Source organism: Onychomys torridus, chromosome 13, assembly GCF_903995425.1.
Source record: "Onychomys torridus chromosome 13, mOncTor1.1, whole genome shotgun sequence".
Lineage (NCBI taxonomy): Eukaryota > Metazoa > Chordata > Mammalia > Rodentia > Cricetidae > Onychomys > Onychomys torridus.
In genome coordinates, this window is record NC_050455.1 from 59,887,072 (window position 1) to 59,910,972 (window position 23,901).

Sequence of the window (23,901 nt, forward strand, 5' to 3'; positions counted from 1 at the left end):
TCTGAACATAAACATCCCACTTTCATGTGGCCAAATGTTGTCCAAATTTTAATGTTATATCATCAATACAGAGGATACTGTTAGGTTTATGTGCAAATCCATAACAGAGGTTGAAACAGTAGACTAATTTATAGAAATGTTATGACAGTGTAATAAAAGTCATTTTAAAATCACAACTTTAGATACAAATTTTGCATTTCCAGTGTTTAAACTGAAGTATAGGTTGAAATTTATTATATATTAATTTGTTTTACTTAATTTGTCTAGTTGTAACTAATATTCTTATGGCAGCAATTGCATTTTCAACTTTTACCTTTAGTAAAATTTAAAGTATAACATTACCTCACATAATTTCAAAAACTTCAGAAATATATTTTATTTTAAAACCAAACTTGGGAAACTATCTCAGTTATGGTTTGAATCTGTAGCAACTGCCAATAATGCAATTCTGGAGGAAAGACAGCGTGTGTTAGATATCTTTATTTAGTTGGGAGCATGTTTGTAAGTGATGTGATATCTTCAAATGCCACATTAACTTTATTTTTTGTTTGTTTGTTTTTGTTTTTGTTTTTCCCCGAGTCAGGGTTTCTCTGTGTAGCTTTGTGCCTTTCCTGGAACTCACTCTGTAGCCCAGGCTGGCCTTGAACTCACAGAGATCCACCTGGCTCTGCCTCCTGAGTGCTGTGATTAAAGGCATGCACCACCACTGCCTGGCTTAAGTTTTTTTAAGAGTAGTTAATTTCCAGTTTCTAGTGTTCCAAAAACAGACTGAGATCAATAGGTATAACTACCTCAATTTTAGAGGCATCAAAATTATAATGAAACTCCCAAAGTCTCTACATTGATTGTGTTGACGTATTTTGTTGCTTGTCCTACACTAGAAAACTCTTACTTTCAAATGTCAGCCTACTAGCTATTTTGTTGCAGGCAAGTGGAGAATTCTGTTCCAGTATTTCAGTTATCCATCCACAGTAGATAGGATCAGATGCTGAGGAGAAGTGAATACAATACACACCCCTATGCCTCTTCTTGATCTTCCATAGTTTCATTGAGTGATAAGGATATGTTTATCTTCCGAATGTTAAGATACCACCACCAACACATTATTAAACTGATCACAGATCGTTAAATACTTCTTTCGATATGGTAGAGCCTACTGTTGAATACACATAACGATGAGGATAGATTAGATTCCCAATAACTGAGGAATTTGAATTTAATCCCTGATAAATACATGCTGTCATGTTAAAAAATTCATTGACTAGTGTAACTCATGATTTAATGTATCCCCTTTAAAAACATACTAATCTGAGATATTTTTCACCAAGTGAGAAATACTTCCACGCTAAATCCTGACTTTTTACTTCTTAGATCACATGACTCTACTCTGCTATCATGTTGTTGTTCATGTTGTTGTTGTTGTTTGGTAATTTGTCTGTCCCTGTGTATCTGGCATGGCCCAAAACTCACTATCTTCAAATCTCCACCTCCAAAGCTCTGGAATTACAGGCACATATCACGCACCCCTGTTTCTGATGTGTTATTTTAACTTAGTTTTGCAATTTATAAAGAAGTAAGCATTATAAAAATGACAGGAAAAGGAGAAGATGGCTTGCATCAGAAAGTATGCATAAATACTAGTTATAACAGTAATGAGCATAAATGTATGCTTAGTTTGACAATAAAATTTTATTTCTGCTCTTGGAGGTAGACCTGGAGAGACTTATTAGTTTGTTCCGAACAATTAATAAGGACCATTTAATGCAAGTCTTTCAAAAAAAATCTTTTGGGAAAAATGTTTAATTATATAGTACTAGTACTTAAAGTTAAATTATTTGAATATATAAGAGATGTGGGTCATTGCTAACCAATGACATACTAGGGTGGGGAATTTGAATGAAAAAGTATGACTCTATCCTGAAAATATGTTAAAATAAATGTAAATTATAAATTTCAGTTATTCTTGAAAATAGTATTTACAAGCAGTTTAGCAGACCTTGAAAATCATTTGGATAATGAATTTACAAAATAAATTTCTCACATCTAATTTTGTCATATACATTTTTCTTTGCATCAGTATAAATTCTTATGGGATAGTTTCTTTCAACTATAACCTCAATAAAACACAGGATGCATTTATATATAGTTGCATATTAAATCAGTTGTCTCCAAAATGAGAAATCCTACAATTCACTTTTATATAAAACATTTGTAAAATTTGGGGTGAAACTGTTTAATTAATGACACACATTTCCCAAGTTGGTAGAAATATAGGTAGATATAACATTATCCTCCATGTCTAATAGAATAAAAAAAAAACCCAGAAACACATATTGGCATAAAGAACAAATATTAAACACTGATATGTGTGCCATTCATTATTTTAGTGTGTGCATAGACTAGTCTATTTAATTTTTACTTATAATACAAAACCATGAGTGGCAAAGCAGCGAACAGATGCATTGTCGAAGTAACCACTGAGCTAAAGCCAGTCCATCATCACAGGAGTCCAGTGCTGTGTGACTGAAAACTGAAAACAGGAGAGCATTTCACGTAACTCAATCTATCTATTTGTGTGTGATACATGACCTCAACCTGAATAGCTTCAGCAGAAAAGAGAAAACATTAGATGAAGTAGATAGAAGGGAACTGGGTGATATCAGGGTGGAAGCCAAGAGCACAGGTTTTACTGGAAATTAAAGGAGGTGAGTTGATTATAAATGTGGTTATAAATGAGGTCAGGGTGCCCATTCAGGGGTCCCTCATTTCTCTTATCAGTGCATCTGATAAGGAAAATTTAGTGCTTCTCCAACAATGATATTTACTTGGGGTTATAGTTACAGATTTTTTAAGTGACAGACATTTTTCTAGGCACTGCAGCATTTCCAGGAGATAATTCATGGACTAATGAGTAACAGTCTATCTTTCTCACTTATGACATTTAAAATCAAAGTGGAGAATCAGGCCACAGTATTACAGTTCAGAGTTTTGAATGAAATCTACATAAATTATGTAAAATATTCATTTTCATTTGTTTTCCTTTTATTTTTATAATTATAAGCTATGAAGTAATTTATTCAGCCAGTGCATATTCTGTTCTGTCTTGAATAACAGAATCAGACGGTTGGGTAGAAGAATTACATTAAAATTAATACTGAAGTGGCCTAACAGTAAAACATTCGTTTGAGGGAAATTGCAAATGAGCATCACTTCTGTGTTCTCTTTGCTGTATCCTTAAAAACATGCATATCTTTCTTCATGCTATTGATATTCTGTGGAGTACCTAACACGACACTTTCCCAGATTAAAGAATATTAGGTCAAGAATCAAAAATTGAAGGCATTTTAATCCAAAATATCAATAATTTATAGAACTAAACGTACTAATGGGGAATCCATGCTGGCTACGGCTGGCTCTTGATCTGTTTTAGCATTCATGGGTGCCATCTCTGCAATTCCACTCCTGTCTGAATCTCCACCATCCCCCTCCAAACCTTTACTAGACTTTAACATTTATTAAGTTTCCCAGGCTTTCATTATCATGCATTCCAATGATCTCCAGTTTCCTCTGACACTATTTGGTTAAAGCCATTATCTTCATTAAGATTTCTTCATCCCTTTGATTTCATTTGAAAAATAGGCCTAATCTTCTAATTTTTTTTGGCAAGATAAAATGAAGGTGTTCATGTTCATGCTCACATCTAATATTTTAAGGGCATGTTTATTTATTTAGTAAAAATCCTTTGGGGATACGTTCCAATTAATTGATATAGTCCATCACTTACACTTTAATCATCTACACCATTTACAAATGATAAATGAAAGATACATACCATTTATATCAGTCCACTCACATAACAAATGCATTTGCTTTGACCATATACAGAAATGAATAAATACGTCCATAAGAATAATTATTGATCTCACAATGTAGCCACAGTGTGGAGATTATCCATTAATCCATCCCAATTCAGTGTATATATTGAAATCACAAATTTAAATTTGATTACAGTACTGGGAATAAGTTACCTATATTTCTTAATTATGATAAAACAATACAAAAATATTAGCTTAAAAAACTTCACAGCAGAACCAATAACACATATGGCAACATTTTTCTTTCATTTCATAACAGATATGTGAATAAAATTTCACAGTTTATCACTTACCATCAGAAAGTGTAACCACAGATATGTCGTCAGTAGATACTCCTGGCCCATAACGATTATAAGCTAAGAACCGAAGAGTATATTCCGTGAATTTTTTCAGGCCTTCCAGTTTATAAGATAGTCCATCAACCTCTATATTCTGGAAACATAAAATGACAGAATCATTATTAAGGAAGCACATTAAAGTAGGAATGGCAGCCGTTCTGTGCAATCAGTGAATTGGATGTTAGATACTTGCTCATAGAAGCAACTCTATCCTTTTAATGAATTGCTATAAAACCATCCTTGTGTCACACACTCCCCTACTAAAGTCCAAACTACTCTGCAGACTCTGTGTTAAAACATCACCAGGCGATTTTTATAGTCATTAAGTTTCGATTTGCTTAACACCGCCCAGAGCACTGAATAGTATGGGTTATTCCACTCAAATAGAAAGGACATTCCTGGGTCTCAAATTAAATAATTCACCAAGAAATCACAGATTGCAATTTGCTTGATGAAATATGTCCACAGATACTGAAACACTCTGACACTTGGCCAGAGATTTTGTGTCCCCCAAATGAAGTGGTGTGGACTGAAACTATCATTAGTACTTCACAGCTGCAGGGGGGGGGGGTGGGGGGGGGCTCCTGAAGGCAAAGGTCATTACAGAAATCAGAGCCAGTGCTTGCTGAAGGAGCTGTCGATTAGTTTTACATGATGATTCCCAGACTATCATTATCAACATTGGGCAATATACATCTTGAATTCTTTTTACATGAAAGTCAGAAAGGATCATATAAAATTGGATAGGGATTATAGCTTAAAAGTAAGAGCTAAGAGTGACATGGAAACAGCCAAGAAAAAAAAGACACATAAGATCAGTTTATCCAATATTGTCTTTAAAAGTAACTAAGAAGTAGACTTCAAATACTTCTAGTTAAATTTCTGGCAAATTTGTTCAAATTACAATCCTGATTAGGCATTTTATACAGAATCGTAAGAACTATCCCATGCTTGCTAATCTTTACAAACAATATCCTAAGACTTTTTTCCTTTATCATTAACTTCTCTCTCTCTCTCTCTCTCTCTCTCTCTCTCTCTCTCTATATATATATATATATATATATATATATATATATATATATATGTGATAATTTGGAAGAATCTCAATAGTCATATATACGACTACTATACATATACATCATCAAATGTTATTGCGTTTTACTTGTTTATCCACATATTTATTTACTGTTGCTCTCTTGAAAAAAGCATTCATCTCACTTTAGATTTCTATTAAAATTACTATTTAAAATATAAAAACCAAATAAGGTTGGAGAGAGTAAGCTTCTAAGAGTAAGCTGGGGAAACAGTTGATCACAGTGTGAGGGTAAAGAGAAGACAGACCAGCATAAAAAAATCTGAAATTGGAAAGAGCTTCTTGGAAAAGGCCATTAAACACAAATCAGATCATTCATAGGTTGAGTAATGAAAAAGAATATCTCTTGGTACAGTATATGGCTACCCATCCTGGCCCAAGCTACTATAGTAAAAACCCAAACTAGTATTCTCATTATGATCTTCACCCCATTGTCTTATACCTCTTTCATCAGCCAGTGCAATGAAATGGTTTAACATTTCAAGCAAAAAGTACTTGGAACCAACCAACTATTCAATGATCTTGCAAAATGATGAACTGTTTCAGGATCTTTGTCCCTAGAGACATTCGGGGGATGAAATACATGTGGCTCCTTTCTTTACTCACCTGTTCTTTTCCAGTGGACACTTCAGTGCAGAGCAATCTATAACCTTGGACTGGACCATTTGCATAGGCAGGGGGTTCCCATGTAATAAGAATTGAGGTAGGTGAGGTAGATACAGCATGCAGGTTTTCTACTGGCCCTGGAACTTGCACTGTATGTAAAAGAAATTGATGCAGATAAGACATGTTGCTTTCTCAAAACAAAAAATATGTACTCTGTATAGTTTCAAAAAATGAAGGAATCTGCACTGTTTCTAGAGTCATATAAGACAATAATGTTAATATATAACAAAAATGTATAATAATGGAACTTTTACAATCACTTAATTTTGTTTCAAGGGAAAGATTATATAAATTGAATTGCTCATTTTGTTTTATAGTTAATGAGAGAAAGAAGTAAGATTCTTAATCTAAACTCTAAATCTAGAGATGTTTCCATTATATTAGTAGGCTTTTGCATGTATATTGCTAATATCTACAGAAGGAAAAAGAAAAGACAATAACATCTTTGATTATGATTCTTTATTCAAATAAACAACACACCTATGCACAATTCATCATATTGTCTTTAGGTCAGCAATTTATCGTGTAGCTGAGTCTAGCTCTTTTTACTTTTTGTAAATATTTTTGTTTTCAATTTACTTTTCCCATTTCTCTCATTACCATTACTTAATAAAAAAATTAAATCATTTGTTTACTAATGAAGTTAGATAGCATAGAACCAGTGTCCTTAATCAAAAATACTTCTGTTCAGTTGTGTTTGAATTTTCAGATTTCTATGTACGTAAAAGCCAATATTTCTCTCTGGTTTCGCATTTAATATTTTTATGGGCAAGTAGGCTCATATGTTTTATGATCCATGATTCAATATTATTCTCAGTTGTTTTGAGGTTCAAATATTTCCAGAGGTAACTGCAAAGATTTTTTTTTTTTTACCTTACATCATCTGTCCTTGTAACTCATCCTTCATTTATTTGAACCTTTCTTTTTTTTTTCTGACATAATATTGTCCTGAATTTTCCTGATTTGACTCTCATTTTAAAATCAGACCCTTTTCTAAATCTTTCTGGTTCTTTCTAGCAAGTAACAGTATTAAAAACAAAGGTTTTAATGTGTTTTCATTACTGCTTGGATGTCAATACCTCTAGGCCCTTTTGTTGAATAGTGCTGAGAAATCTGCCTATAAGCATACACACATATACACTCACGCTAATATATCTGCATATATATATACATGCATGAGCAGCACATATTCCCTTTTTGTTCTTTTTCAGAAGTATTCCAGTCTGGTGAGCATTTGTCTATGATGGTGTTCTACTCTGTACACACAACTTAAGGGACACTGCTGTCAATCAGAGGATGTCACTGCATGTCACTCTTTATTGTAATATAAATAGAATTGCATTTTAAGAACTCCATGGGAAAAAAAGGAAAGAAATACAACAAAACATATTCCCTGATGTTCTTTGTCATAGATTGGCATCTTAAAGAATAGTAATAGAAACAAAAGTTACATATGCTTTTATGAGTACTTAAATATTTATATGAATAATGGAAATATTTAAGAATGTTTCCTTCTGCATTAGAATCTGTTACTCCTCAAATGAAAAAAAAAAGGAGAAGATGGGAGCCAACCACTAGAACTAGTGATTTGGTTAAGACATGTGCTAAACATGCAATGATTAAGATTTTAAGACAGATTTTAAGGAGTCCAGTCTTGGTTTCCCAGGTAAATCTAGGAACCTAGGAACCTCAGAGACTAGCATGTGTAGTAGAGTAGAAGAGAAAATGATTAGTTACTGCTCAGTTGTCTCATAATGAGTTGGAAGGAAATAATCCAAATGCATACTGTTTCAGTGAGCATGGTTTTTTTAAACGAGTTTTGCTTTTCACCTCATTCATTAGGTGGTAGGTGACAACTTTGCAGAAAATCAAAGTATTAACAGTGAGTGCTATACATATTCTGGGATAAGAAATGTGGAATGACTAGTTATGAATGACTCTTCTTTCCAGAGTAAAGCATGTGATAAGGGCAAACTGAGAAGTCTTTCCAACAGGACAGAGGCTGTGCAGCAGAAAGAGAGGGAAGATGCATACCCATGTATAACTCATTGAAGACAATCATTGAGTTTATTGGAAGACAAAAAATCATTGAGGCTTGGGAACCAGGAAGATGAGATATGCCAAATTCATAGCCATTTCCAGCAGGTATCATGAAGAATTACAATGTAGGGTTGTATACAGCTAGTGGTTCTAAATCTCTAAGATTATGCACAAAGCTTGCTACATAGGAATTGTTTTAGAAATTTGTGTCACATGAATATCTTCAGGTAAAATTACCAATCCTTTCATTAGTGAATAACCTAAAGCATTTTATGGAGTGCAGTCATTATTTATTAGCGAATACAAGTGATTAGTTAATACAAGTGATCACTGATATCTTTAGAAACATGATGAGAATAAGGTTGGAATATGTAACTATGTGTGCATTTGAGCCTGTGTGCTTTGTAATTGATATTTATGTATTTTAAATGCTGTTGATTATGGAGCATCATGTCACTAATACCCTAATTTGGACCTGGTTGCCATGGGTAGTGCCAGCCCTTATCATTTATTCATCAGTTGTATTTGTCTATGTTGCTAATGGTCATTGGATACTGTTCAGGAAAAACATGAGTATAGACTTTCAGAAGAAATCCAAGCAGATATAATAGATTCCACAAGTGCCAAAGACCATTCAGAACATTTGTTTCAAGTACTTAACTTACTGCCAGATAATGGAGAACATTTACTTTGCTTGGGTGAAGTCTCAATACTAAATTGTCTTTTGCCTTAAAATATAATTTATGGTTTTATAACATGGAAAGAATTTAATTGATACTCTCATTTATTAAAATTAAACATCATAACCATATATATTTGAATATATTTATATATCAAGGATTAAAACCAATTAAACATAATTTTCAATGAAATTCCAAAACTCTGATTGAGGTTAAAACACTGGGATTCAGTTAAGTTTTAGTTGCTTATTCTTCATAAAAGTGCTATAAATTCACATTCAAAAATTTTGTAGCATTTTTCTTTTGAATTATAGCCCTATTTATATATATGGATAATATATTGTTTCAGATGAATTATAAGTAAGTATACTTACATACAAACAATTATACTTGTATTTAGGTACTCATGTAGAAAATTTGTTGAAATAAAATTTATGTGGTATAACATATGTGATATGTGCATGAGTTGCACAGAAGAGAAAAACTAAGAGGAATTCTCACAAATGTTCAAAAACCAGTAGTAGATGTGAAATCAATACAGTTAACAGCTTCAGCCTTCCATTTCATTACATTTTAGTGTGTCAGTCAAGAAACTTAATGGGTTTAACTGCTCATCACTTTGAAGATGTGTTTAATAGCCTCTACTGATCCCCTCGAACAATAATTTAGTGGTAAACTACATCTAATTTCTCTCCATCTCAGTTTGAGTTACCTATTTCTTCAAATAACGCAATGACTTCAGGATAGAGGAGTAATCTATGCAAGTAACTCATCAATCAATGTCAGTCTAACCAACTATATTTTAAATTTTCAATATTGCATTTCAGTAGAAAGTCTTTGTAACACCTGTGTCTAAGGACAAGGTAGATAGTTAAGGCAGTAAACGGAAATATATTGGATGTCACTGTTTGCACTGAGGACAGAAATTTGTCGGTATATATGGTTATATGATTTATAGGATAACAGAGCATATTATAATAAGACCTTGTTGTGTATTAACCTTGAAATGACATATTAGTGAAATCCTTAATAAAAGCAATCACATGTGATACAATCTTATTGAGGACAGGATGTATGGTAGAAGAAAGGACTGAGGGGAAAAAGGCAGAGAGGACGAGAGAAGTAGGGAAGAGAAAGAAGAAAGAAGAGAAGGAGCGAGCCATGGTTTAATGAACTATAATAAAATGATAATAGATAGCAGGGTGACAGCCAGAAAGTATGACATTCTTATCCCTAGTTTAGCTATCATGTGCATCTTGAAGAGCTCCCTGCTAATGGATGTAGTGCATTAAAACTGTAAATGTATATTTGAAGGTGTGTGACCATAATTTCTGACATCTGGGTTCATGACTCTGTGAATGGTATTCACTAACATGCTAAAACATCTCAGGCTGCTTTTCATTCTAAAAAGATCAGTGATTAGTGTCATAAAATTATGACTACTGATTATAAATTATGTTAGGGTGTGAACATGATAATGGTTTCACCAGAGAGACATCTTAAATTTTTATTATTTTTTATGAGTATTTGCTTTCATGTATGTGTGCACAACACATGTGGACTGCTACCCTTAAATGTCAGAAGAGTGTTCAATCTTCTGGAATTTGGAGTTATAGGAGTTTATAAGCTACCATGTAGGTGTTATGTACTAAACCCGTGTCCTTACAAGAGAAATGGATACTCTCAACATCTGAGCCATTTCTTCAGACCCATATTCAACTTTTAATCAAAGACTAGTGTTTGTAAAGTTGGTATGTTTTTATAGTGGATCCTTTTCACATTTTCAATTATAAGCATTTTAAGAGAATTGTGGTTCACATTGTTAAATCCAATAGCAATTTAAGTTTTATATTATGTTCTTGATCAAGAAGTCATGGAACATAAGGACAAATACAGACAATTACCTCCTGGATCCTTGCCTTTCTTTCCCTTGTCATATTTTTCAAATACCTGCTGATGGTGTGATTTCCTGAATTGCCAAAACCTAAATTATTATTCTTATTACTATTACTATTACTATTTTATTTACCCCTAATTTTCTAAAATATTGGGATTTACAATAATCTATCTCAAACAAGAGTATGAATCTAAGGGTTTCAAGAAAATGCTTTAGGAAGATAAAGAGATGGCACAGACTGAGAACACTGGATGAGCTAATGTCTCTCAGCCATTACACTGATGCATCACAGCAGGAGATCTGAAATGGAGACAAATGTTAGTGTCAGTGACTATGCACTTGAACATCTGAATATTTAAAGTTTTTTTTCCTTTTAAATGACTGTAAAGTACAATGAGTTCTAATGTTCCTAAATTGTCAATTTAACAGCTATTACTTTTTTGAAGGACCAAAGAAGTGTCTGATTTTTTAAAAAATGAAAATAAAAAGGCATTGTATGTGTTGTCATTCAAATGGTGACCTATAAGTCATATACCCTCAAGTCAGGACAGAAATCCAAAGATGATTCTCTTTATCTGCTTAATAATTCAAATGTGAATTGGAGGTGAGTTAAAGATGATAACAGGAATCTAAGCAGTCATCTGCAGTGATCTGAATGGATTTTGCCCACAAAGCTTTTGTCTTGTAAGGAGAAATTTTTACTCCAATGATTTCCTAAAAGAATGTTTTACATGCAAGTCATTTCTGAAACTACTCACAGTTATTGATAATAAAGTGCATGCTTTGATTGCCTCTTTGGTTCTTTAATCCTGTATTTAACAGCTTTAGTGATATTTATATGAAATCTGTTTCTATTCTGTATGGGTAAAACAACATCAAAAAGCCTACTAGCAATGTAATTATCTGTATATGAATCTTGACTGAACTATACACATTTAGGAGATATGATGGTAATTTGGCAAGGAAGAAGCAAAAAAAAAAAAATGTGGGATAGACTTCTAGTAAGAAACCACAGGAGTGTTAAAGGTTTTGCTTGGAGAAAACAATTATTATCCCTTCATTATGCTTTTAGTTGGAATAAGAACCTTTTGGCTAAAACATGATACATTCATTAGTGTCATTGTGTACATAAGCATGCATAAACAGTGTATAGATACAGCTGCATAAAAATACATACAATGTGTGACATGTCTAACATGCAACTTGTGTATTACTTAAGGATATACAGTTGTATATGGTTATATGTTTTATATATATACATATATATTATAGTTGAATATAAACAACCCTAATGAGTCACAGTAAAGTTGAAGTAGTCTAATACTTATGTTGATTTAAAGGAGTGACCTCAGGATAAGACACTGCTTATTATGGAAGATACCTCCAAATTTTCACTAAAACAACCAACTATTAACATATCTTTATATAAGCATGTAAATTATATTGAATTTCACTTTTTAAAACAATGCCAAGAAATGAAAAGTGTGGCAGAGATTCCTGACTCTGTGTTGGAGTTCTCAAACATGATTTTTTATTTAATAACTTTTATATAATTATTTTTGTTATGAATACTTTGTCTTCATATCTATGCACCATGTGCATGCCTAGTGCTCAAGGAAAATCGAAGAGGGTATTGGATCCCTTCACAGTGTAGTTATGGAAACTTTAAGCTGCCTTGTGGGTGATGGGGAATTTAACTCAGGTCCTCTAGAAGAGGAGCCAGTGCTCTTAAGCACTGAGGGACATCACCAGTCTCCAAGATTGCAACTCATTTACACTGAGGATTTAGAAGTAAACTGTTTTGGTGATCTAGAAAAATTAAACACAATATTAAAAATTGAGAAGTTAAACTAAGTTTTAAATAAAGTGTTTAATTTACCAAATCTCATGTGACATTTCTGTCATTGGCTGCTTGAGGTTATACAAACCTGATTATGCTGACCCTTAGTGCATCACCCCAGATAAGTTGGTTCTATTTATTTAGATACAACGACCAGCTGGCTTTGAAGTTTAGTTGTACTTTGTTTTTTTTTTTTTTTTTGTGCTTTCTGAAGAATATTTTACAGTAGATATTTTCAAGAATGATATCAAAGCACAGTAAATGGATACAAAATACTTTGAGATTTATAAGAAGTTCTTATAGTAGATGGTAAGGACAGGTATCTAAAACTATAACAATTCTATAATTCAATCAATCCAGTAATTATTGTTTGATTATCAGAGATTAGAATGTAGATTCTTTACCAAAAACTATTATTGAAAAGACAGTTAAGATTTTCATTGGTATACAAAATATAATGTCTAAGGAAGAAAGAAAAATTTGATGAATCAGAAACATTAACATGGATGAATTTAATGGGTAATGTATGGAGGTGGCTTTTCTAGAACAAGCTGGTAAGGGGGAGCAGCTGTCACATCCTTAGGTAAAGGCTTCAGATGATTACAGCTTCAAGTGAATCTAGTAATTCCAATGGGAACTAAATGATGACAGAAGCTCATCACATGGTGAGGACACAAGTTACTTTTTCATAATGTATGGGATGGTCACTAAATTGATGCTTTGTTTTGTTGCATTCCATGAGCAACTAAAATTTTGTGTTACTAATTTTAGAAAAGTGCGGTATCACTCATGACACTCAAAGACAACTCAAAGCACATCTACCTTTTTCTCAATATGTTTGTCTAACATTCAGTTTGATCAAGTGTGATAGCCCTTGGAAAGCTGAAGCAGGAGAATCATGAGTTCAAGCCTACCCTTGGATATAATCTTTAAAAAAAATCAAATATGAAAAAAATGTTTACAAAAAATGAATTTTCAAAATGATTTTCTGAAATTACTGTGAAGAACTTTAGTCATTTCAAATAGAAATAGTGAAGAGTGAACACTGACTCTTGGGTAACTGCCAAAGAACAAAAGTTTCAAGAATCAAACACCTGAGTCCTGAAGTAAAATCCTTTTTGCTATTTAATAACAGTGCAGCATGGGGCCAAGACACATATATACTATGAGCATGACTTTTATTGGTGTTTCATATAAATAATCAAATGCAAATAATCATAGAAAGATTATAGGCTATTACACAGAAAAAAAATTCCAGGTATCCAATTGCTAATGCCACTGCTACAGGGTTCTTGATCATTTCCAGATTTCTGTTACCTTCCTATATGATTAGAAAAATGTATTTTTCTCTTCCTAATTCCAGGACTGTTAGAAGAATTTGAATAGACATTAGATATGAGAGGAAGCTTGTTCTATACTGAAGAATGTCTACTGGGATATAGAAGGGATCCTTATCGGAATTATGTTTATCAATCTCGCCTGGCAAAGAGAAACCCTCATAAAAGAGCAATGATTTGTCTACAAATAAAAACTGAGACTTTCCACTTTCTTGTATATACCCACATAGAGTTATGTTCACTGCTTTGTTTCCATAATAGGCAGAAGTCAAGTTATTGTTCCATTCTTATAGGTACATCACAGGTGGAGTCTTCAGGAAGTATATTTCCTGGCCTTTTCTTGCTTCACACTGATTTGAGACTCACATATACTTCAGGATCATATTTCTGCACACAAAATCTTGGCTCTCTATAAACTGATAAGTACAGAGAAGCAGGTATCTTCAGCTTATGCACAGATGAGAGTGTTTCCCATGGTGATAATGTAACTAAGTCCCAACAGCCTTTCTCGAAGTCAGCTTGTGCTGTGGTCAGTACAGGAAGAATCAATATCTGATATTTGTAGTTTTAATAGAGCTATAAAAGACATGTATAGATTGCTCTTATAAAAGAACTCCACTGCCATTTGTTAGAAGAGAAGGAAACAATAATCTCTTCCAGACAGCTAAGAGAACAGATACATAACAAAAAAAAAAAAAAAAAAAGATCCTACACTGAAAGATACAATCTCTTTGGGGATGCAATTTATTGTTTATCTATTTCTGCCCTTTAAATGCTAAGTAACTGCCTTGGATAAACTGGTTGGTTCGGGAGGTACTATAAATTAAAAGAAAAAAAATAGCAATCTATTCTCTTAACATAAGTTTCCCAGAAGTCAGAGGTCTGGACTGCCCTGATACAGCAAATTCCAGAAGGTCCCATCCAATTAATATTTGATAACAGAGGCAAGTAGAAATACATATAACCTCAGGAGTCAGGAACCCTAGGTCCAAATCAATAAATTTCACTCAGACTATATGGACAAGGTCAAGATTTTTAAGAACTTTGAACTTGAATTACCTTATTTTGCAACATGGAGTTTGTATAGGTCCTACCTTGCTGTAAAGATTAATAATGATTCATTTGTAGTTCATAACAAAAATAAAACTCTTTCTAAATATTAGCCAAATGTTATAGTGTGATGGGGGCTATTATACTTGGTGGGGAACACAATAAAATATTTCCATAGGACCAATAGTCAACAAAGAATCAGGAGCAAGAGAGTTGAAAATGGAGAGGAATGCTAAAATTGCCAGAGGGCGAACATCCCAGGCTTTTTAAAGCCTGTTTGTCTTTTCTATCCTTTAAGACTCACAAAAGAATTGATGGCTTTAGGCACTCTGTGCCCATCCTACTACACAGAGCAAATTTAAAGGGATAAATGTGGGCATTGAAAGCGTAGTTGTTAAATATTCTGGCATCTGAAAGAAAGAGAAGAACAGCCTTACCCAGAATGATGTTTGTGGTGCTGAAGAGACAGATTCATGAGCATCTCCTTCAATTGATAGGAGAGGGCAGAGTAGGGAGACTGCAGTGAAGCTGCCCATGGGGCTGACCTGTAGAGCTGGTTACTTGAGTGCTGCTCTCTGAGATGAGAAGCACTGTAACACAGAACACTGGGCCAGGGTGTGTGCATTGCTGTGTAGAGTTGGTGAGAGACTACCAGAGCTTTCATCCCTTGCTATGTTCCCAGTGCTTGCCCATGTACTCAGGGCGCTTTTACCCCTAATGATAGTCCTAGGCTAGAACTTCTCTCCATCTTTCTTTCTCCTATATTTCCTTGCATCCCAGTTAGTTAACTTCTTACCATATATCTATGAATGGACTCACCCAAGCTGCTCAATTGTCTTTATTTATTTCCTCTGCTTATTTGCATCTTTTTTCTTACATACAGTCATTGCTTTTCAGGAACATCAGGTAGTATTTCTGATGATTTTTTAATTTTATTTTCTTTTCTGTTTCTGTCTAACCTAGAGCCTGTAAACCTCAACTTTGATCATTTTTAAGGCATTAAAATAATTGCCCTAATTGACAGATGAGACTGTCCCTATGGTACATTTTCTTTCCAAGAAGTGGATGTGCATACTGAAATTTTTCTTATACGTAGTCCTTGATGCTTGAGAAGGGAAGGGGAGATTAAAAATCATTTCTAGCAGCAGCAACAACAAACATTTCAGTTACAACAAACCTGGAGAGACATCTGACCTTGAAGATCCTGAAATTAATATTCACTCTGTGATTCTGCTGACATTTATCTCCAAGAAGCACCTTTAATGCCCTTACACATACACACATCCCAGAGAAAGACTGATAATCACACAGGGCAGAAAACCTGCCTTGTCCCATATCACCAGGAAGCATCTCAAAGGCTCCCGGTCTGTTGACTGAACCACCCTGAGGATTAAGTTTATTTTATTTTCAGTATTCAAAAGATAAGAAGTTTATTAACCACTTGGAAGATTCAGGCTTGTCCAGAGATAGCAGTAGCAGGACAGAGTTGGGCAGTAAATCACAGAGGTAGAAGAGAGGCTTAAGGTAAATCCTAACAGTGACACATACCTACTCCGGCTCATCCAAACAGCTCTCTCTGTCCCTCAGCCATTGCTTTGCTTATATTCCCATGGATGATCAAAGTATGACATCAATTGGAAGGACATGATTTGAATTTGCATTCAAAGGATACTAATCATCTTGAATAAATGTGGACTGAAGTAGGGAAAGTTCTTGTGATATATTAATGTTAGATACAGATATCAGAAATTATTTTGGGGGAATGGTTAGGTCCAAACTTTAGATCTCACCAACTTTGAAACTCAATTTAACGTAAGACTGGCAACCTTCCAAACTTTTCCTTAGCCTAAATTAGCCACAAGGATACACCTGTAAGCCATCTCCATGTAAAAACATATGTGATCCATAAATGCTCACATGTAGCCTAAATCATCTGGCAAGTTGGTTGAAAAGGTATAAGTGACAGATCTAAAATTTTAATATTATATATTTTGTTCAGACATAATGTATCATTTCAACTATTGACAACAAAATATAATGGCATATCTTCCATTTTATGATTTATTTTGGCATAAAATCTGTGTTTTATATACAACACTCCTTAATTGAGGAAAGGCAATATCCAAGTGATCAGTGGCCATTGTGATTAGTGGCCATCATTTTGAATGAGCATTGCAGATATTGGTAACTCTATGAGAGCCAAACCTATGTAATGGGAATGCAAAAAACAAATAGTTCCAACAGGTAGGCAAGAGCAAAAAAGAAAAATGAAGACATCATGCAATTCATATTCCAAGTTCATTGCTGTGGGATGTTCTGTATGACAAATGCATTCCTCTGATTGGTTAGTAAATAAAACACTGATTGGCCAGTAGCCAGGCAGGAAGGACAAGAGAGAAGAGAATTGAGGGCAGTGGAAGGTGGAGGGGGAGAGACTGGCTAGCCTCCGCCATGACAAGTGAGATGTAAGGTACCAGTAAGCCACGCGCCACAGATTGTTTTTAAAATACAAGTTGATTAAACCCCTGGAAAAATGAAATGGATTTTATTTCATGTCAAAATACTAGTAAAACTTTGTTATAAGAAGACCTTAGGGATAGGATGGAAAAAATATGTGTTCAATATGCTTCTTCTCTAAATATATACCGTAACTCAGGCTGTTGTAATCCAATAATGTCAGGTGTCAAAATATATTATTATTACAGATATGATTTCTGTATCAACTTTCAGCAATGGTGAATTGATAATTATTTTCTTTGTCCCTTTCTCCAAAATTGTTACATTTGATCTCAGTTGTGTACACACAGCTCTGTGATATGAATATTATGGTAGATTCCAACCCAAGCACTAGTTCTATTGATTTTGTTATATTTAATTTTGTCAAAGCTGGTACAGGGGTTGGTTTGGGTCAGAATTCTGGCTCAGAGACTATTTTATAAGAACGGAAAATTGCCCTGGTTTAAAGTCAATAGATATTAAGATAATGGCACATAATTGGTATATAAGATCATAAATCTTGCAATTGTGAAGCTATGTGGGCACTGATATATGGGAAGAAACATTGGTGGGAAGATTATATGTTTATTTACTGAATCCACCAGGTTGAATTGAATCCCCAGGGGAGTCTTGGCCCTGGAAGAGATGGGAATGGAGGGGAGGGGCTAGGGGAAAGGTGGGAGTGAGGGCGGGAGGGGGGAGGACAGGGGAACCCATGGCTGATGTGTAAAATTAAAACACAAATATAATAAATAAAAAAGGAGAAAAAACTTAATATATGCATATATTGTGTTTTGATCAAATTCACCCCATTTCCTCCTCTCCAGTTCCTACCCCATCCTCCTCACCATTTTCTTACCCAACTGCATGTGCTATTATTTTTTTTAAAAACCCACTGTTTCCTCTTTGGGCTGCCTGTAAGTGCATGAATTTAGGGCCATCTATTCTAGTATGGATAGCCTCTAAGGAGTTTCCCTAAAAACAAACAAAAACAAAAAAACAAACATCACAAAAAATGTGGTGGCCATTCCCATCACAAAGATTTGGCTTTAACCTATGTCTGCAGTGCTCATTCAGAACGATGGCCACTAATCACAGGAGCAACTGATCACTTGGATATTAGCTTTCCTCAATTGAGAATTGTAACTCTAAAACACAGATTTTGTGCCAAAATATACCATACAAATATATTTAACTCCCCCTCTTCCAGCAGCCATCATTTGCCAATAGGTCCTCAGACAAAGTAGGACTAAAGAGTTCATTCTGCATCCATCCAGCCATGGTAACCTACAGAGTTCATAGCTAGATAAGGCTGTGGATAGTTTTTTCCCCTTGGTAGTATGGACTGCACCTTCTACTATGAATCAAGTTAGCAGGTAGGACTGAAGCTTCCAAGTCAGCCCCAGCTTGATTATTCCATATCTTATGATGTATATAGGTGTTGTCTTCAGTAACAGGAGTTTAACATCAAGTTCTAGAGGGTAGCCAAGAACAACAGCAATGGCCTGTCATTTTTGGGTGATGGAATTTATGAGCATGCACTGAACAACAGCTTGCAAAGAGGCACTGGGCATTTTTTTGTAATAACTTATGGTATCTGGGGAGGCTTTGTCTCCCAATGTAGGATAACTCAGTCTTATCACATGTGAGTAAAGAGTGAAAATCTGAGTGTGTGGTCTATGGCAGTACAGTTCCACATGATAGTATCACCAGAGTCTGTATCGAACAGACTCTAATCTTTTCCTAGTTTCATTACCAGCTTAGTTTTCAGTCCTTAATGTTCATGAAGTGCATGGCCCTACAGGTCTCAAGGAAGAGGTCTTTAGAAGAACCTATCAAATATACTCTTAAGGACATTGGAGACGTCACAACACCAGCATGTTTTGTCTGCTTTTTGTTGCTGTAATTTGTTTTGTTGTTTTTCCTGACAGACAAAAAGTAAACATATTTCAAAATATAAAAACCAATATATTCATTAAAAGTTCTTCCTGCGAGATAAAAGCTGAGCCTAAAAGACAACATATTCATTCATTAAAAATAAATGTAATTTTCTTGCTTCTTGATTGAATTACATTCAATATTTCTAACGATTTTTGAATAGTTCTCCCCAAATCTATGTGATCTTGCAATTGTAGAATGTACTCTATTTTGGAATAGGATCTTTGCAGATACAATTAGTATAGCTGATATGAGCCCTAAATCTAATATGAACATTTTCATTGTTAAAAGAAGAAAAACACAGAGAGCCTCAAAATCAGGGAGAATGCTATGGGATGATCTTGACAGGCTACAGACATTAGCCAAGGAATGCTTTTCCTTGCCATAATGTACCAGCAGCCAATAAAATGTAAGGAAAGACTTTATTCCCCTAGAACCTAGAGATGGACTACATACCTACAGAAATTGGGTTCTATACTTACAGGCTTATGATAGTGAGAAACCATTTTTCTATTATTTTAAGACACCCAGTAAGTGGTGCTTTCTTAGATAGATGAGTCAGTATGATCCCCATAAAAATAAACCAAGTAATGGGTTGTGGTGGCATATACTTTTAATCCAAGCACTTGGGAGGCAGAGGCAAAAGGATCTCCATGAGTTCAAGTCCAGCTTAGTCTACAAAGAGAGTTCCAGGATAGCCAAAGCTGTTACACAGAGAAGCCCTGTCTTGAAAAACAAACAAACAAAACAAGAAACAAGAATCAGAAAGGGAAAGTCATATGATAGGCCAGCATGGACCCCAGGCCATTCGTTTACAATCTCATTCTAGCATCAGGAAGAAGTGTGATTATGTCTAGTCTGCTACTTAACACAGAAGAGTGTGGGTCTAGAATCTAAATCTAGCACTGAAGAACCCACCAGTTTATTGATCCATCTGTGTCTGATGTTGAGCTCTATAGATCCCAAGTTTGTCCTTTGTGAAGTTCAATGTTGGCAAGCTACAATGTCAAGTCCTTTATAGATTTAGTAACATACTTGGCACTGGGTAAACATTTTGGAATCTGGATGTCCCAAATTCACAGCTCCTCTCCTACTAGCTTGTTCCAACATTTGAAAAGCACTCAAAGAAGAGGGATGTTGAAAGTTAGCAGCCAAATGTTTCTTGAATTCTGCATCTTCTACTTGGCCATCTACTAGACTTCTGCATATGTGATTGTAATGCAGTGATACAACATTCAGTTTGAACCTATAGATCATTGTGGTTGGCATCCCATTAGAATTCTGCCTCCAGTTTAATGAACTCAGGCAAAGTACACATCAGAGAACAGGCTGGCTCTCAGCTAAGACTTAGGTTGGCATTGACCTGACATATTTGGATGGGATCCTTGTAAACTCTTGGCAACTGGAAAACTGGGCTACACATCTGAAACCTGCCTTTCAGTCAGTTCTTTCCTGGTATCAGCCACATCAAATTACACCTTATGAGACTGACAGCAAGGTTTTGAAAGCGAGAATTTCATATGATTGGCAAGCATTTGAACACATGTTCACAGCACTATGTATGTAACTGCCCCACATCTATGAGGGATATGTGAGGGTACAGATGCTTCAGTAGGTTGTGACATAAAAAAATTCTTCATGTTTTCCAAATACTGCCTATTTTTGAACCAATACAGAAGCTAAACACTGCATGCCATTGGCCATTAGCCTGTTGGAATGTGGCATTTTATTTGCTTTCATAGTCAAAGTGTTAAGTAATTTATTTAAGTTCACAGTCCAAATAAATATGTATGTCTACAAACACTTAACTTACCAAGTTAAAAGTATCCACATTTGTTATTCTTACGCTTCTCTTCTTTCTAAACACCATCTAACCTCTCTTTCTCCCTCAGTTTTCAAATTCTAATGATTCACATATATTCTGAAGATCAAGACCTACAAGAAAGTCTATTATCTTTCTCCCATCCCACATCCAGCAGCATGCTTTATTCCTATCCCACAAAAGAACCTTGAGTCCTGTGAACTCTCCACTTCCACTACCATGGAAACCTAAATTATCATCAAGATCCCACTTAATCTTGAGAATTATATCAAGCCACACTCTCCTACCCAGATTCTTCTCCCAACGAAGTTAAAGCCAGATTCCAGAGATCTCCAAGTATAACCTGCCACCTCCCAACCCCCGCTGCCATGCTTCCTCTTCCCCTGGCACAGCCAGACACCTTTGATTTCTTCCTCCCCAGGATACTGGCAATATTATTGGCTTGTCCAAGATTATTTCTGGACCAGAGCTTTGCTAGCATCACTCCAGATTCACCAGGACACTTTCTAAAATCATCCTGTATCCAGAGATGCTATACTTTCTCATATTATGTATATCTTCCTAACTCTGTGTGTCCTAAAGCAGTCTTGTCATTCCTTACACTTTTAAAATTTTCTGTGTTGTCCCTCTCCATCACTGCAACACAACACAAGGATAAACACTTGGTTGTTAATAATCTGCCAAGTGACTGAGGGCAAGAAATAGAATGGAGCTCTACACAAAATGATTACTTGCTGGATGGATGGATGGATGTACAGATTGATGGATGGATGGATGGATGGATGGATGGATGGATGGATGGATGGATGGATGGATGACAGGCTAAGGTTCATAAAGAGTAGAAACAAAGGCTTATGTAGGCTGAAAGACACAGACCCGATCAGTTTGCCACAAGTAGAACTTTGTTCGTTTAACTATGTAATGAAAATTTTTCTTTTTCCTTTTTTATTAAGAGATTTTCTATTCATTCTACATATCAACCACAGATTCCCCTGTACTCCCTCCTCCCACCCACCCCCAGTACTCCTCACCAACCCACCCCAATTCCCACCTCCTCCAAGGCAAGGTCTCCCATGGGGAGTTAGCAGAGCCTGGCACACTCAGTCAAGGCAGGTTCAAGCCCCTCCTCCCTGCACCAAGGCTGTGCAGTGTCTCACCATAGATAAGCACCAGGTTCCAAAAAGCCAGCTCATGTACTAGGGACAGGTACTGGTCCCACTGCCTGGGGGGTCCCCAAACAGTTCAAGCTAAACCACTGTCTCACTTATCCAGAGGGCCTAGATGTAGAGGAAGGGATAACCAGCCTGCAACCCACAGCTCCAGGGAGGCTGGCTGGTAAGGAGGACCCTGGGAGGGACGCAGGGATTGCCCAGTGATGGAGAAATGGATGAGAGCTGCAGGAGTGGACTAGGGGTGAGGGGGGATAATGGAGGGCAAGGGTCGGGGGAAAGAGAGCTTAGGGGAGCAGGAGGTTATAGCTGGATCAGGGGCAGAGTGGGAGAGCAAGGAAAGAGATGGCATGATAAGTGAAGACACCATGGGAATAGGGAGAAGCAGAGGGCTGGGGGAGGTCCCCAGGAATCCACAAAGATGTCTCCACCAAGACTACTGGCAATGGTCAAGAGGGTGCCTGAACTGACCTACTTTGGTGATTGGATGGCTGAATACCCTAACTGTCATCATAGAACTCTCATCCAGTGACTGATGGAAGCAGATGTGCAGATCCACGGCCGGGTCCCATGCGGAGCTCCGGGAGTTCAATCAGTGGGAGAGAGGAGGATTCTATGAGCGGGAGATATTGAGACCATGACTGGAAAAAGTACAGAGACAACTAGCCAAACTAGTGGAAACACATGAACTGCAGACCAATAGCTGAGGAGCCTCCATGGTACTGGACCAGGCCCTCTGGAAAGCTATGTAATGAAAATCTCAACGGAGAAATATAGGAGGTGTCAAGTAGCTTAAAGGAGTAGGAAAACATTTCATATTAAAATGATCACATGAACAAATAGAATCAGTTGATGGAATAGTGGAAAATTACAACAAAAACACTGAGGGTTGACAATTTTACAGAAGCAGGAAAAATATTTCAGTCATCACAACTGTCATGTGAAGGTGTACTGAGGCATTCCCTCCCCAAGTTTCTGTTTATTCCTTACAATACAGCTGCAAGATCGATATGATCTTCATTTTACATATGAAGGAGCTGACTTAGAAAATCTCACTTGCCCCAGTTACAGACTAAAGGAAAGAGCCAGAGTGAAAGCCTGGGTGACTTGTGACTCATTGTGTATAAACATCTTTCACTGTTTCTATTCAGTACACCTTCAGATCAGATTACAGACTGAAATAAGGTAACCATGCACACGATTTCTAACATCAGCAGTGGGCTCAGAGTTCCACAGCCCAACTTCCAGATGGTGAGGTGAAAAAAAAATTGATCATTTACTTTTGGTAACTAATGGCAACATTTTAAGTTTCATTTTAACACCTATGGCTATCTGGGGTAATTGTCATCACCTTAAAATCTTTCCATTTCAACCCAGGGCAATTCCCCTGGCTGTAAAATGTTCTGTGATCAGAAACTGTGTCCCCACCTAAGTGATTATACCTATTTTTTGCCCCCTAGCAGGGAAAATTGTGCTAAAAGAGTTTCCAAGGCCTAGGAATCACTTGTGCCTATGACTGTCTCTGCCAGACATTGCCCTCCCCACATAGATACTGTCCGTTTATTAAAATAGTAAAATGAAAGAATTTTAGATTTAAAGGACAATTGTTCGTCACATTATTGACTTGGGGGAAACATTTACAATCTCAGTAGCAGTCAGA

The 23,901-nt window shown here is 35.8% G+C and overlaps 1 protein-coding gene across 2 annotated transcripts in view; it reads right to left on the minus strand.

Annotated features, from left to right (window-relative positions):
* Positions 1-23,901, minus strand: part of Dcc (DCC netrin 1 receptor) — a 1,150,309-nt gene that overhangs the window by 300,184 nt on the left and 826,224 nt on the right. For both annotated transcript variants that reach the window (XM_036204806.1, XM_036204805.1), the window contains exons 10-11: positions 5,913-6,061; positions 4,169-4,307 (exon numbers count right to left, since the gene is read on the minus strand). In XM_036204806.1, coding sequence (XP_036060699.1) covers positions 4,169-4,307; positions 5,913-6,061 — 288 coding nt within the window. The remainder of the gene's footprint in view (positions 1-4,168; positions 4,308-5,912; positions 6,062-23,901) is intronic.